Source organism: Rhinolophus hipposideros (assembly GCF_964194185.1).
Source record: "Rhinolophus hipposideros genome assembly, chromosome: 20".
Taxonomy (NCBI): domain Eukaryota; kingdom Metazoa; phylum Chordata; class Mammalia; order Chiroptera; family Rhinolophidae; genus Rhinolophus; species Rhinolophus hipposideros.
Genome location: NC_138066.1, coordinates 24896072 through 24913919, shown reverse-complemented (window position 1 = coordinate 24913919; position 17848 = coordinate 24896072). Strand labels below are relative to the sequence as shown.

The 17848-nt window shown below is 33.3% G+C and overlaps 1 protein-coding gene across 1 annotated transcript in view; it reads left to right on the top strand.

Annotated features, from left to right (window-relative positions):
• VMP1 (vacuole membrane protein 1) overlaps positions 1 to 17848 on the top strand; it is a 109223-nt gene that overhangs the window by 64368 nt on the left and 27007 nt on the right. Inside the window, exon 8 of the mRNA XM_081029021.1 lies at positions 16179 to 16259. Within this exon, the coding sequence (XP_080885147.1) occupies positions 16179 to 16259 (81 nt within the window). The remainder of the gene's footprint in view (positions 1 to 16178; positions 16260 to 17848) is intronic.

Below are 17848 nucleotides of genomic sequence, written 5' to 3'. Positions count from 1 at the left end.
GACATCTGATTTTTATATTTTTACATATAATCCCTTCCCCCTTTTTGAAGGAGAAAAGATGGTCTTTGTTTTATGTTCTGTTTTTTTTAATTTTAGTTTTTTACTGTTTTTACGAGGTAACATTGTTTAATAAGTTTCAGGAGTACAACATAATTTGCTATCTGCATACACTATACAGCATGCTCACCACCAAAAGTCTAGTTTCCATCTGTCACCATATATACCGCCTTCCCTTCTGGTACCCAACAGTCTATTTTCTGTATCTATGAATTTGTTTTGTTTGTTCATTTGTTACTTTTTGTTCTACATTCTACATATGAGTGAAATCATACATTTTTTCGGTCGTTTTTCGTGTCCGTTATTTCAGTTAGCATAATACCCTCAAGATCCATTCATGTGGTCGCAGATGACAATATTTCATATTTTTTATGGCTGAGTAGTATTCCATTTTATGTATGTGTATATATATCGTGTTTCCCCAAAAATAAGATCTAGCCAGGCAATCAGGTCTAATGTGTTGTTTGGAGCAAAAATTAATATAAGACCCAGTCTTATTTTACTATAATGTAAGATCAGGTCTTTATAATATAATAATATATAATTCATATGATATAATATCATATAATATAATATAAAAAATATACTGGGTCTTAATGTTTGTCCAAAAGATGCATTAGAGCTGATTGTCCGGCTAGGTCATATTTTCAGGGAAGCATATGTGTGTGTGTGTGTGTGTGTGTGTGTGTGTGTGTGTGTGTGTGTGATATGTATGTATATATGTATGTGTGTGTGTGTATATGCCACATCTTTATTCTTTCATGTATCAATGGACACAGATTATTTCCATATCTAGGCGATTGTAAATAGTGCTGCAGTGAACATAGGGGTATATGTATCTTTTTGAATTAGTGTTTTCATATCCTTTGGATAAAATACACAGAATAAGAACTACTGGATCATATGGTAGATTTATTCTTAATTTTTTGAGGAAACTCCATACTGTTTTCCATAGTGGGTGCATCAATTTACATTCCTACCAACAGTGTATGAGGGTTCCCTTTTCTCCACATTCTCTTCAACACTTATTATTTCTTGTCTTTTTAATAATAGCCATTCTGACTAGTGTGAGATGATACCTCATTGTGGTTTTGATTTGCATTTCACTAATAATTACTCATGTTGAATATCTTTTCATGTGCCTGTTAACTTTCTTATGTCTTTCTTGGAAAAATGTTCAAATCTTTTCCCATTTTTTAATTGGGTCATTTGTTTTGTTGTTGTTGAGTTACATGATTTTTTTTCAGGTTTTAAAACTTTATTATTTGCAAATTTTAAAAACTATGCATTCCAATAATTAAAATCATTTGAACAACAACAACAACAAAAATGGCACTCTGATTAAGGTGCAGTTTACAGCCTGCAGGACACCTTGGACCAGCTGGGTTTTTACTCTAGATTTCATTGTCTTCACACCCAGCTTCTGCCTTCACCAACATGCAAGTTCGTTTCCTTCCCTGCCAGCCAGACAGGCATAGGAGAGACAGGTGCGACCTTCGTTGTCAGTGGTTCTGATGTGAAAGGGGGCAGCACAGTTATTTTAAACTTGATCCAATCTCTTTGCAGCTTACAAAGTTAAACAGGTAGAAGAAATAAAATAATGCAATACTTGTGGAATGTACAGTGCATATTGGCTGTGCGTGCCTCTTATGATTCGCCTGCTTGTTTCTCCTCTTCAGTTGTTTCTTTTTTTTAAATTTTTTTTTTAAAAATTGGGGAATGTTGGGGGAACAGTGTGTTTTTCCAGGGCCCATCAGCTCCAAGTCCAGTCGCTGTTTTCAATCTTTAGTTGCAGGGGACGCAGCCTACCATCATATGTGGGAATTGAACCGGCAACCTTGTTGTTAGGAGCTCACGCTCTAACAAACTGAGCCATCCAGCCGTCCCTCAGCAGCACCTTGTCTTCAATCAAGTAGTGAAGGGCGGGGGGGGCGCAGCTCACTGGCCCATGTGGGAATCAAACTGGCAACCCTGTTGTTCAGAGCTCGCACTCTGACTGACTGAGCCATCCGGCTGCCCCTTAGTTGTTTCTTTTGAAGACAGTGGAGTTTTCTCTTGCGTGTCTGTCTTCAGTTTTGGCTTAACGAATTTCTTGATAGCCTTATTGGTTTTGTCAGACATGGTTGCAGAGGAAGCAGGGCGAGGCACGCCAACAAGTGGAGTCCGATCTGTTCAGGGTTGGTCGCCGAGTCTGATTTCTTCATATGTATTGGATATTAACCCCTTATCAGAAATAGTCGCGATATCTTCTCCCATTCAGTTGGTTGCTTTTTTGTTCTTCTATGTTACTTTTAATAGTCCCATTTTTTGATAGTGACAAAGCAAGCAATACATCATTTTAGCTTGATAATCCAATATTGTTTTACAATAATTATCTTTAACTCTCTAAGAAGTTAGTGTACGGGGGTGGCCGGTTAGCTCAGTAGGCTAGAGCGCTGTGCTCTTAACAAGGTTGCCGGTTCAATCCTCACAGGGGCCACTGTGAGCTGCGCCCTTCACAACTAGGTTGAAACAACTACTTGACTTGGAACTGATGGGTCCTGGAAAAACACACTTAAAGTAAATAAAAGTTTAAAAAGTAAATAAAAAGTTGGTGTACTGGCTAGGATATAAAGAAGACAGGACAACTGTTTGCTCACTACACATTGGATTACCAGATTTCTCATATTTGTCATTTACAGGCTTGATTTTTGTCAGATCTGTGAGCCATTAGTTATACCATTAGTTCCTTATTTTTTTTTATTTTAACTGCTATTTTTAAATTGAGATATTGACATATAACATAGTATCAATCTTAGGTGTACAACATTATTTGATAAACATATATTGCAAAATAATTACTACAGTAAGTTTTGTTCCCATTCATTACCACACAATTACAGTTTTTTTCTCTTGTGATGAGATCTTTTAAGATCCACTCTCTTAGCAACTTTCAAATACACAATACAGATTGTTCACCATACTGTACATTACGTTCCCAGAACTTATTTATAACTGGAAGTTTATACCTTTTGACCACCTTTGCCCGTTTTACCCACTTCCTGACCCCTCCACTGGCAATCAGCAATCTGTTCTCTGTATCTATTACTTTGGGGGATTTTTTAGATTCCACATATAATTGATATCATATAGTATTTGTCTTTGTTGGAGTTATTTTACTTAAGATAATACCTTCATGGTTCATACATGTTGTTGCAAATGACAGAATTTTCTTTTTTATTTATGGCTGAATCATGGGAGAGTGTGCATGTTTTATGTCCCACATTTTCTTTATCCATTCATCCACCACTGGACACTTAGGTTGTTTCCATATCTTGGCTATTATAAATAATCCTGCAATAAACTTGGGACCAGCAGATTTTCTTTTTAATTTACATAATGGTTTTCATTTCCTCTGGATCAATACCTAGAGGTGGAATTGCTGAATCATATTGTGGTTCTAGTTTTAATTTTTGAGGAACCGCCATACTGGCTGTAGCATACATTCCCACAAACAGTGCATGAGGATCCTCCTTTCTCCATATACTCACCAATACTTGTTATCTCTTCTTTTTGTTGATAGCCTTTCTAATAATTGTGAGATGCTATCTCATTGTGGTTTTGATTTACATTTCCCTGATGATTACTGATGTTGAGCACCTTTTCGTGTAGCTGTTGGACATATTTATATCTTTTTCGGAAAAAATGCTTATTCAGATCTTATGCCCATTTTTTAATCAGTTTTTTTTCTTCTATTGAGTTGTATGAGTTCTTGCTGTTTTGGATATTAACTCCTTATTAAATACATGGTGTGTATATGTTTTTTCCCATTTGATTTTGCCTTTTCATTTTTTTCAATGGTTTCCTTTACTGTATAGAAGCTTATTTATTTATTTGTTTTGTTTGTTTGTTTTTCTGTTTACTTCGCCCATTTATTCAGTTCTTTAGATTTCACATGTAAGTGAGATCATGCGGTATTTGTCTTTCTCCGACTGACTTACTTCACTTAGCATGATGTTCTCTAGATCCATCCATATTGTTGCAAATGGTAAGATTTCATTCTTCTTAATACTCCGTTGTATAAATGTACCACAGTTTCTTAATCTAGTCTACCTATGGGCGTTTTGGATGTTTTCAAGCCTTGGCTGTTATAAATAGCGCTGCAATAAGCATAGGGGTGCATATATTTTTTTGAATTAGCGTCTTGGATTTCTCTGGATAGATACATAAGAGTGGAATTGCTGGGTCATAAGGTAGTTCCATTTCCAGTTTTTTGAGATACCTCCATACTGATTTCCAAAGTGGCTGCAATGTATAGAAGCTTTTTAGTTTGATGTATCCCACTTGTTTATTTTTGATTTTGTTACCTTTGCTTTGTTGTTATACCCAAAAAATAATTGCCAAGACCAGTGTCAAGAAGTTTACCCCCTATCGTCTCTTCTAGGAGTTTTATAATTTCAGATCATATGTTCACGTCTTTAATCCATTTTGAATTGATTTTTGTATCTGTGGTATAAAATAGGGATCCAGTTTCATTCTTTTGCATGTGGCTGTCCAGTTTTCTCAGCAACCGTGTATCGAAGAGACTATCCTTTCTTCATTCTATGTTCTTGGCTCCTTTGTCATACGTTAACTGATCATATGTGTGTGGGTTTATTTCTGGGCTCTGTATTCTTTTCCATTGATCTATGTGTATGTTTTTAAGGCAATCCATACTTTTGACTATTACAGCTTTGTAATATAGTTTATAATCAGGAAGTGTGATGCCTCCAGCTTTGTTCATCTTTATCAAGATTGTTTTGGCTATTCTGAGTCCTTTGTTGTTCCATACAAATTTTGGGATTGTTTGTTCTATTTCTGTAAAAAATGACATTGAAATTTTGATAGGGATTGCATTGAATCTGTAGATTGCTTTGGATAGTATAAACATTTTAACAATATTATTCCAATTCATGAGCACGGAATATCTTCCCATTTACTTGTGTCTTCTTCAGTTTCTTTCCTTAATGTCATATAGTTTTCAGTGTACCAGTCTTTCACCTTCTTGGGTATTTTATTCTTTTTGATGAAGTTGTAAATGGGATTATTTTCTTTATTTCTTTCTGATAGTTCATTATTAATGTATATAAATGCAACTGATTTTTATATATTGATTTTTGTATCCTGCAGTTTTACTGAATTAGTTTATTCTAAGAGTCTTTGGGTAGGGTCTTTAGGATTTTCTGTAAATAATATGTCATCTGCAAATGGAGACAATTTTACTTTTTGCTTTCCGATATGAAACCCTTTTATATATTTTTTTCTTGCCTAATTGCACTGGCTAGGACTGTTGAATAAAAGTGGTGAAAGTGGGCATCCTTGTCTTGTTCCTAATCTTAGAGGGAAAGCTTTCAGTTTTTCACTGTTGAATGTGATATTAGTTGTGCTTTTCTGTCTGTCAAAAATGGCATTTGATTATGTTGAGGTACATTCCCTTTCTGCCCACTTTGTTGGGAGTTTTTTTTATCATGAAGGGTGTTAGATTTTGTCAAATGCTTGTTTTGCAACCATTTGAGATGATCATATAATTTTTATTCATTTTGTTAATGTGGTGTATCATGATGATTGCTTTGTGGATGTTGGATTATTTTTGCATCTTGAATAAATCCCACTTGATCATGGTGAATGATCCTTTTTATGTATTGTTCAATTCAGCTTGCTAATACTTTTTTGAGGATTTTTGCATCTGTGTTCATCAGGGATATTAGCCTGTAATTTTTTGTTTTTTTCTTGTAGTGTCCTTGGCTGGTACTGGTATTGGAGTAGTGTTGTGTCCTCATAAAATGAGTTTGGAAGTCTTCCCTCCTCTTCTATTTTTCAGAAGAATTTGAGCAAGACTGGCATTAGTTCTTTTTTAAATGTTTGGTGTAATGTACTGGTGAAGCCATCTGGTCCAGCACTTTTCTCTATTGGGAAGTTTTTCATTACGGATTCAGTGTCTTACTATCAGTTGGTCTTTTCAGATTTCCTATTTGTTTATGATTCAGTGTTGGTAGATTATAAGTATTAGGAATTTTTCCATTTCTTTTAGGTTGTCCAGTTTTTTGGCATGTAATTCATAGTAGTCTCTTATGATCCTTTGTATTTCTGTGGTATCAGTGTTAATGTTGCCTCTTTTGGTTTTGATTTTATTTACTTCTCTTTGTCTTGGTCAATCTAGCTAACGGTTTATTTTGTTTTATCTTTTCAAAAAATCAGCTTGTTTCATTGATCTTTTCTACTATCTTTCTAGTCTATATTTCATTCATTTTCACTGTGATCTTTCTTATTTCCTTCCTTCTACTAACTTGGGGCTTTGTTTGTTCTTCATGTTCTAGTTCCTTGAGGTATAAAGTTAGGTTGATAATTTGAGATCTTATTTCTTTTTTCTCTCTTTTGTTTTTTTTTGCTCTTTTTAAATTTGTTTCCCTTTTTCTTTTCTTCCTTTATTTCTTAATGTAAGCATTTATCACTATGAATTTCCATTTGAACTGCTTTTACTGCATTCCTTACGTTTTGCTATATTATATTTCCAGTTTTATTTGTCTCAAGATATTTTTTTGATTTCACTTTTTGAGTTCTTTGTCCCACTGGTAGTTCAATAGCGTATTGTTAAACCTCCACTATTTGTGAATTTTCCAGTTTTTCTGCTTGTAATTGATTTCTAGTTTAATACCATTGTGGTTTGAAAAGATGCTTGATGTGATTTCAGTCTTCTTAAATTTATTATTTGCCTTATGTTCTAATACATGATCCATCCTGTATATTGTACCACATGCACTTGAGAAAAATATTCTGCTGCTGTTGGATGGAATGTTCTGTAAATATCTGTTGTGACTGGTCTTAGTATCTGTCATTTAAGTCTAATGTTTCCTTAATGATTTTCTGTCTGGATCTATTTATTGATGGAAGTGGGGTATTGAAGTCCCCTATTATTGTGTTGCTGTCTATTTCTCCCGTTAGGTATGTTAATATTGCTTTATATATTTAGGTGCTCTTATGTTGGTGCATAATGATGGTGCATAACTATTCATAAATGTTATACCCTCTTGTTGGATTCACACCTTTATTGTATAATGACAGTCTTTGCCTCTTATTGCAGTCTTTGTCTTAAAGTCTGTTTTGTCTGGTAGGACTATCATTACCTAAGTTTTCTTTTGGTTTCTACTTGTGTGGAATAACTTTTTCAATCTCTTCATTTTCAGTGTGTGTGTCCTTAAACCTGAAATGAGTCTCTTGTAGGCAACATATGAGATGGGATCAAAAAATATGGTGGATGTTTAAATTTAAAAAAATATTATTATAGTAAAAAACACTTTGTCATTAATCCCCCTCAAAATATTCCCCTTTGGGGCCAGCCCGGTGGCTCAGGTGGTTGGAGCTCCATGCTCCTAACTCCGAAGGCTGCTGGTTCAATTCCCACATGGGCCAGTGGGCACTCAACCACAAGGTTGCCAGTTCAACTCCTTGAGTCCCACAAGGGATGGTGGGCAGCGCCCCCTGCAACTAAGATTGAACACGGCACCTTGAGCTGAGCTGCCGCTGAGCTCCCAGATGGCTCAGTTGGTTGGAGTACGTCCTCTCAACCACAAGGTTGCCGGTTCAATTCCTCGACTCCCGCAAGGGATGATGGGCTGTGCCCCCTGCAACTAGCAATGGCAACTGGACCTGGAGCTGAGCTGCGCCCTCCACAACTAAGACTGAAAGGACAACAACTTGAAGCTGAATGGCACCGTGCCTCCACAACTAAGATTAAAAGGACAACAACTTGACTTAGAAAAAAGTCCTGGAAGTACACACTGTTCCCCAATAAAGTCCTGTTCCCCTTCCCCAATAAAATCTTAAAAAAAAAAAAAAATTCCCCTTGCTTCAAACATACTTAATTCATCATTCTTGCCACTTTCTGAAGCAGTTCTGGAAGACCTCTTTCGTGAGTGTCTTTACTTTCATCTTTATCATTACAACGCTCCTTGTCACTCATCACTTCTGGTATACAGCAATTTCTGTCAAATAAAAACATTACGCTGTGCCCTCATCCACCTTATTCTCTGGATCTGGCACCGTGCAACCTCTGGCTCTTTCCCAAAGTCAAACTGACCATGAAAGGAAAATGTTTTGAACCGATTCAGGACGTGAGGCAGCCACCACAGTGCAACTAAAGACACGAAAGAGAACTTCCAGAACTGCTTCAGAAAGTGGCAAGAACGATGGGATCAGTGTGTTCGAAGTGAGGGGGGGAGTATTTTGAGGGAGATTCATGGAAATGTGTCTTTTACTGTAATAAATTGTTTTTATTTAAACATTTACCGTATTGTTTGATCACACCTCATATACATGGGTATTTTTTTTAATCTTTCTAGCTACTCTGTACTTTTTTATTGGAGAATTTAATCCATTTAAAGTTATTATTGATAAGTATAGACTTAATACCATTTTATTTATTGTTTTTATCTATTTTGTAATTCCTTTGTTCCTTTCTTCTTCTCTTGCTGCCTTCCTTTGTGATTTGATTTTTGTAGCGGTATGCTTATATTGTTTTCTGTCCTTTGTGTATCCGTTGTAGGTTTTTGCTTTGTGGTTGCCACAACGCTTATATAAAACATCTTATATTTATAAGTCTATTTTAAGTTGATAACAACTTAAGTTCAAATGAATTCTAACATTCTACATTTTTACTTTCCACTACTTGTTATGTTTTTGATGTCACAATTTACATCTTTTTATCTGTGTATCTATTAACAAATTACTGTACTTATAATTATTTTCATTTCTTTTGATTTTAAACTTCATACTAGCTTTATGAATGATTAACCCACCACCTTTACAACATTCAATTATTCTGAATTTAACTGTATATTTACCTTTAGCAGTGAGGTTTATATTTTCATATGTTTTCCCTAAACTCCTTCAACTTTTGCTATTTTTCCTTCTATTCTGAAGGACAGCTTTGCTAGATAGAGTATTTTTGGTTGGCAGTTATTTTCTTTCAGTACTTTGAATATATTGTGCTACTTCCTTCTGGCTGTCAGAATTTCTGTTGAAAAATTCGCTTAACGTTTATGGGGTTTCCTTATATGTAACATGTTTTTCTCTTGCTGCCTTTAAGATTCTCTCCTGGTATTTAACTTCTGACAATTTGATTATAATGTGTCTTCCTGTGGATTTCTTTAAATTCATCTTTTTTGGATCTCGGGGCTTCCTGAGTCTGGATGTCTCTTTCCTTCATCAGGATAGGGAAGTTTTCAGCCATTATTTTTTCAAATAACTTTTCTTCCCCTTTCTCTCTCACTTCTCCATCTGGGACCCTCTTTAATGTAAATACTTGTTCACTTGGTGTTGTCCCATAAGTCTTTTAAGCTATCTTCACTCATTTTCATTTTTTTCTCTTTGCTCATCTGATTGGACGAATTCCACTGCCTTATCTTCTTCAAGTTTGCTGATCCTTTTTTCTTTAGATAGTCTACTGTTGAACCCCTCTATTGAATTTTTCCAGTTCAGCTATCATACCGTGTTTCCCTGAAAGTAAGACCTAGTTGGACAGTCAGCTCTAATGTGTCTTTTGGAGCAAAAATTAATATAAGACCCGGTATTATATTGTATTATATTTATATTGTATATATTAGTATTATACCCGGTCTTATAGTAAAATAAGACCGGGTCTTATGTTAATTTTTGTTCCAAAAGACGCATTAGAGCTGATTGTCCAGCTAGGTCTTATTTTCTGGGAAACACGGTAGTTTTTTACCTCTGTGACTTCTATATGGTACTTTCTTATATTTTGTATCTCTGTTGAAATTCTCATGTTGTTCATACGTTGCACTCCTCATCTCAATGAGCATGTTTATAACTATTATTTTGAACTGTGAGGTAAATCACGTGTTTTCATTTTGTTAAGGTTTATTTCTGAGGCTTTATCTTGTTTTGTTTTTTCCCTTTGGATTGTATTCCTGTTTCTTCATTTTCTTTGACTGTGGTAGTTTATATGCATTATAAAACAGCCACCCCTCCCAGTCTTGAAGGAGTGGCCTCCTGTAGGAGATGAACCTTATTCTTCTATTCTGCCCTAGCTCTTGATTGTCTCTTACTCTTTTCTGATTGTCTAAGAAGCTTTCTTTGTCCTTAGAGTCCAGTGTCCTTTGTCTCAATTGTTCAGGGTGTGTCAAAACCTGTAACAATCTTGTCAGCACCTAGGTGCAGGCTGATTGGAAGGTGTTCCCTCAGGCAGCAAATTTTAAAGTATTCAAATACACCCCTTTCCTTGAAAGACTGGAAGGTGGGCATTTCTGTTTGCTCTCTCTGCTCTGAGCCCTGGGGGAATAGCCAGCTACTAATTAACTTTCTCTGTTTGCTACCATCCTGTTGAACCCATGAACACAATCCCTGCTGGCCACTAGAGCCAGACTATCAAGAGATATGTCCTCTGAGGTGGCAGCCACAAAAGCTGGGGCATCAGACTAGGAGTCACTCAACTAGTTTCTGAATTTCTTTCAAAGGGAATTGTTACTCATACATACAACTGTAGATTCAGTGTATTCCTGGGAGGAAATGAGTATAGAGATCCTCCTATGTCACCATCTTGAATCAGAACTCTATAATATCTTCTTAAAACTTCTAAAATCTCCAAATTTCTCTGAGAATAAAATTTATTTGCTTTTGGATTTATGTTTCTGTGATGTATTCTGTTTACAATGTTATAGAATTTTACCCTCATTTCCAATTTAAGTAGAAATTCTAGTGATCTCTCTCATTGAATAATGTAAAGGCCATAAATTGTGTATTAAAACATTTCACTTTTAGAAAAGAGTTGCACAACTCTGTTCTGATTACTGTTTTTTGGTAAATGTGTGTGTATTTTGTAATCCAGCATCTATCAGTACTAAATTTAAAATTTATTCACTACTTCTTACTGTCACAGTCACTTTATTTCATCAAGTTAATATCCCTACTTTTTCTTGTAACCCTAGAATTTATTTCCTAATAATCTTCATCTCATAAGTGTGTCTGGGTCCATTATAACAGAATAGATGATATGTAACTCTTTGAAAATGAACCTCATTTAAAGGAGACCTACTCAAATATGCAATATTAACATAGCAGTTACATTAATGATATTGTTGAAGAAGTCAACAGTAAGATAAAATATTTTACTCATATTAATTTTAATGAATTAATGCTCTATACTTTTAGATTAAAAAAAACGTAAAGAACCCTGCTATTAGATAGGTTTTAGTCTATTTTTAGGAGGAGAAAGATTTAAAGATTATGAGTCATGTTTCATTGCCATTTCCATGAATAATTAATTGTACTCTTTAATTCTGCTATTTACTGTGTGTAATATTATTTCATTGCAGAAAATATTTAATTACATGGTTATTAGAATCTTAATAACAAGTTAATAGTTCAGAGTGATTGTCCATGATGCTGAAACAGCTTGTAACATTAAGTCATTATTACTATTTAGCTCCATTGCTGATGAATAGAGTTTTACTTGCTTGACACAACATAATTGATTAGGATACAGGAACTAGCAAGCCATTTTAAATGGCAAAAGAACTTCACAAATACAGTATATTTTAACATAAATTCAACTTGTATGCAAGACATTATTTGCAATAGTTGCTCTGTGGTTTTTAATACTGGAGCAGGGTTTAATACCAACCACAAGCATAGTATTTCAGCAGAAATTTTAACATATACTGGGTTAAGAAGGCAGATAATATATTAAATTGCTGAACGTTTACTATTATATTGAGAATAGGTCAGTTCAAATTAACATAAGGTATTAACCAAATGCATATTTATCTCCAGTAATATTGCATTCATTTAATATCTTTAGGGATTTTCAGTTTCTTTTAAAGAGATCTTGAAATTTCATGTGGTCACTTATCATGAAAATGAAACATTACTGTTGCTATTTGAAAGTAAATATATTTATTTCATATGTTTAGATCCAAGCTGACATATTTAGATTCAAAGATTAGTATTTTACAAGTTAATTATTATTAATTCTACAGTTTCTCTTTCTCCTTAATCACAAATATATTTCTTAAGAAAAAGAAATGTGAAGTGAAAGTAGTGCAGGAATATTCATACTTGAAGACTTTTTGTAGTTTTGTATTATTATTAATCCTTGAAATCTCAGTGTTAAGGACTTAACTGTAACTTTTCTTCATCTGTCTTATAGTCATTGGGAAATGTTCCTAGTATCTCTCATTCTTACTTTTAGAAGCATGATCAGTTACATACATAATCATTGTTGGTGGGAGTGGGAAAGAATTTTATTTACTTGTATTTTGTTTATTTTTAAAAAGTAGAAAGTGATATATGATTAGTAATTGTAAATGCTTGCTGATTATTTAGGTAGAGCTAGAGAATGAAACTTTTCCTCTGAGGCACTTAAATTGTGAAATAGGTAAATGTTGTGAAATGTGAATCCAGAGAAATGAAAGTATTAAAAGGAATTTGGTTTTAGTTGTAGTTTTTTTTTTTTATGAAGAATGACAATTGAGGAAGTATTCAAACTGAACTTAACTACATTGTTCCTACAAATACACCAAAACCATTAAAATGAAATAATAATTTCCTTTTATATTTAACTTGAACATCAAATGCATAACATACTAATTTGTTAAATTTTGCTTTAAAATATTGTTATTATTGATACACACTTTTTTTGGCTTATTTGATGGCCTAATAACAATAGCAAATTTTATTTGAAGTGATTCTTTTAAACTTTAAAGGGAGGCTTTTTGTTAATGTTGGTATGTGTGTATTTAAGGTAGGCTTATTGTCAAATAATATACAGTACAATTCTCCATTTTAAAGCTGGTGGAAATACAAATATTTTAATGCCTAGACAATGTTATTTTAACATCAATATAAGAGATGTCAAATTATAAATAAAAAAAAGTACAGAAGTTGTTAAAAAATAAAGAACTTTTAGAACTATAGAGCAACAAACAAGGAAAAGTACATTACATTTAACATGTAGAACATTTTAGGCAATAATAAAAGAATGATGTTTTCAACAAAATTATGTTAATAAAGACTTTAAAGCCATATCAGTAAGTTTTGAATATATGGTTTTAAAGTAAAATAAATTTAAAATAAAAACAACAATTGATTGTGTTTATGAAAACTAAACAAGTTATTTTGCTATTGTAAAATATTTTACATTTAATACAAATACTAATAACAATGATTCCCTGAGTTTGTTTTCATTACACTGGCAAGGAAAAACATCAAGAAAAATTTCCCCTCAGACTGCATGTTTTCCTACTGTTGGTTTCTTGTAATGAAAACAACTGTGCAGACTTCACATTAGTTTAAGTAAATGTTCATGGATGGTTTAATGTATAAATGTAATTTTAATTCTGAGAATATTGTGAAAGACCTAGAAAATAAATTATAGGAACCGAAACTAGCATGGTCACTGTGTGCGTGTGTGTTAAAGACACAATAAGATTTATGAAATCCATTTTCAGTAGATGACTTTCAGACTTTTTAAAAAGTAAGATTCCCCATTAAAAAGGCACTTAACTTGTTTTCCCTTGTAAGATATGCCAGCTGAAAGTTAATTTTAAAAAAGGTTAGGGAGATTTCTACTTCCCTTACTTGGATGGAGTAACTCTTTTGCCTCAAATAAAAATTCTTGAAGCACTGTTAAGAATAATTGATGATGGGTACCCAGGCATCTGAAAGAACAAGAAGTCTATTTTTCTTTGTTTTTGTCTAATTTCTGTTCAGTAAAGAGATTTCTACCCCAAAGGGATAAAATGGCTCCTTACTTTCAGAAAGATTTTAAAAACATAATTCCTTGAACTTCTGTAGGCTTACATATTTTTTTATTTTGTATATTAGGTGCCCTGTATAATGTTTAATCATTTTTTTATATATATAAACCAACTGGTGTATTTATACCTGTTTTCCAGTTTGAGAGAGAGAGAAAGAAAGAGAGAGACTAGTAGAAAAATACCATCGGTTTAAAATGATAATACTACCATAGTCCACTTGGTTTAAATAAATACGAGATTCTAAAGCCTTGAAATTAATATAAAAGGAAACAGGACACTGAAACTTCTAAATACTTTGTTACTCTTGCCTACTCCGTTTTATGCAAATATCTAAATTTTCTATAATTTTATGTATTGAGGACTAATAAATCCTGTGATAGAAAAATGTTCACACATATGTCTGACTTGGAAGACACATTTATAAAAAGCGTGCTGTCTTTGAAATAAAATTTATGTTTTTTTCTTTGTTTTACTTTTTCTTAGCAATTGAATACCATCTTGCCTCTTATTAAAATAGATTTGCTGTAAAGACATCAAAGGGTATAAAGGAAGACATTTTCCTGAATTTACAGTTTTAATTCTTAGACTTTATTAATGAAAATTTCATAGCTAGTTGATAATCTAATAGTATTGTTTGATGTTTTAAAAACTCAAAACATTTCTATTCACCATGGCTTACCAATTTTTATTTCGTACCTCTAGTAAATTATAAATTTAGTAATTTAGATTGTGTAAATTATTCAAAATAAATGGAAGTGTAATTTGTTTTAAAATAAGTTTTTTTGGAAAACTGATTTCATTATATATTCTTAAACAGTTTTTAAATCACAATCAATATTTCACTCTTAATGTAATAGTTAATTTAAGAAAAAAAGTCTTAGTTAGAAATCTGAATGAAAATCGAAAGTGCCTTTTGCTGCAGTAGTTCAGTTGTTTAAAATATTAAATCTGATATAATTGACTTACTAAAAAAGTAAGCCTAATTCCCCCCCCAAACGATTCTCTCTTTGGAAATAAATTGTAAAATTACAAAATTGCATTGCAGAATATAGTTAATGATTAACTTTGAACTTGAAGAGTGTTTATATTGACTGTTGATCTTTTAAAATATACCTTAGTGGTTTAATTCCTTTGACTTTTTCACCATTCTCAGCAAGTGAGTAGGAGGAAGATATTATTTTTTTATTTTAATATTCAATGTGGTAATTTGATAGGTTTATGCTACATATTATTTGTTAAAGGATTTTTGTTTGTTTTTTTAAGTAGGCATAAACACCTTCTGTTGTGGATTAGAGAAGTGCTTTAAACCCTGTTACTATTCTATGAAGGAACCTTCTATCTTATATTCTGACCTTTCTATAAGATTTCTGTCTATTAGAGTATTGAACTAAAGAGAGAGGAAGAAGATCTATGATGTGAATTACTATTTAAAAAGACATTTACACATTAGCTAATATTTTTTATTGTCTCAATCATTTTCATTGAAATTTTGATTGGAGTACATACCATTTCAAAACCATGAAAGAATTAGAGTCAAATTTCAGATTGGTACTTTTAAGAAAAAGTGTAGCCATATGTATAATTGTAGCATGAACATGTTAGAAGAAGAAAATTGTGAAAATAAACTAGCCAGCCAAATACATGTTTCAACATGGGAAGTGGCAATGGAGAAATAAAAAGAGCACTGGTTTCAGAATCTGAAGAGTCTACTCTACCTACACCTCAGGATTATTGAAAGGCTCAAGTACAATGTTTGTGAAAACGTTTTATAAAACTAGCACAAGCTGTGCAAAATGTAGGATGTTGTTTTGCTTTGGGGTGTAATGAATGACTTAGTTATTGCCACATAGCCGTTTTTTTTTTCCATCTTCTGGCTAGTGATCAGCAGAGGTGTCTTTACTGGCTGTCTTGAAAAACCCTATGATTTCTTACCCTGATATAAATCAAGGAGTGAGTTTTAGAAGGAAAGAGAAGTAGAGGTGGTAGGCTAGTATTTCCAAAAAAAGTGTGTTGGTTCATAATTAGTTTATAGCACTTTTTTCATCCCTAGATAATCCAGAGGGAATAAAAAAAAATTAATTAACAATGTTTTGGTTTATTCTTAAAATGTGGTACAAGTTTATCTTTACGGATGTAATTAAAGTTCTGTCAAGATTTTATTTGCATGTTTTCCAGTGCAGCCTGTTGTGAATTTAAAATATCATTCATCTTATTAAATGAATCAATGCTTTCAGATTGTGAGACATTTCATATAACTCTATAATATAAACAACTATCTTTCCTTCTTCCTTGTACTTTTCATTAATGTCTCGATACCCCTCTTTTATACAGGACTTTGCCTCCCGGGCTAAACTGGCAATTCAAAACCTAGTACAGAAGGTTGGATTTTTTGGAATTTTGGCCTGTGCTTCAGTAAGTGAATTGTATTAAATATGAGAAATTCCAATAAATAGTGGATTTATGTTTTGATCCAACTTGTTTTTAAAGATACAAGCCTGAATGTTGAAAAATGGTATCACTTTTAATGGGTATGTAATTTTATTAATCATCTTACTCATCAAATGAGCTGTTTTCTGTTAGATAGGTTCATATTTTGTTTATTGACTTTTAAGCATTTCATCATGCCTTGATGACTTCAGGCCTAAATGGCTTGATTCAGTAAGAACAAAGGAGACAAAATCCATCCTTCCCATGAAGAATTTATAATGAAGTGCATTTAACCAAATAACAATGACTTCATTCTTTCCAGAGTTGTAGATAAGTAGTCTTTTTCCAAAGTTTCAAGCATTTAGTTATAAAGATGAATTCATATAAAACCCATCTTAAGTGACATTAACACCTAGTTAGGTAATTGGAACATCTGTGGCAAAGTTAAGGACATCTTTGGTTACCGTGAACTCAGAACCCATTTATGTCAGAAACTTAATCTCTCAAATTGCAAAATTTGTGAAATTGATGTTCTTTGATGAATTGGTGTTTATCCTTGTCATTTTCAAATATAATAAAAACAGTTACATTTGAAATGCAGCGTTTTAAGCCAAGTTTTCTTTGGTAGTCTGTACACACTTGTTGGTAGTTCAGTGGTGGATTTGGCCAGAATACCTAGGTGAACCTAGTCGATATGATAAAAGCTGTAATTAATAAGTAAAATTCACAAAATTACTGTCTACTGACACATAGCTACTTTATCTATTATGTACGAGCATATGAATATGTCTCTGAGTACCCACTTTCCACGCCTTAGCAAAGCAAATGGCCAACAATGGAGAACATTTGGTGCCAAAATTTCAAATGTGGTATCAGCAGTCTAGAGATATTTTTAAATATACATGTGCCTGAATTATAGTATCTGTTGACCTTGGCAATACTAGAAATTGTCATAATCTAACTTTTTAATATAGAAGCTCTTTATCACAATATTGATCTGAACTATTTGAGCAATGTATAGGTATGTTGTAGTATGATATTGCAGAATTGGCTTTGGAGTCAGGCTTACTTAAGTTCTAGTTTTCACTCTTACCTTGTTATGTGACCTCAGTCAGGTTACTCTCTTTGAGCCCTAGTTTTTTAATTTTCAAATGGGGCAATAAGACATTGCAAAGGCTGATGTGAGGATTATATATGTGAACTAACACAGTGCCTAGAACATAAATGGTCATCTGTTTTTTAATTGTTATTCATCAGCTTTGTGTCAGCCACTGAGTGCTTAGAATAAAGAGAAAGGAATATTTCCTTTCCTCAAGGATCCTGAAGTCTAGTGAGGGTGACCGTTGAAATATATCGAGAAGTAACAAGTGCTGTGGAAACTCAGCAGAACGGGATTAAGCTGAGAGGCTTAATGGATAATAATGTTCTTAGTTTCAGGCTAAGACAACAAGCCTGGGAACCACGGTTGTTGCCTGGGTGGAAATCCTGCTCTGCTGCCATTTACATTGATCAAATTGCTTAACCTTTCTCACTTTTCTTATCTGTAAAATGGATGGAACAGCATCATCCATAGC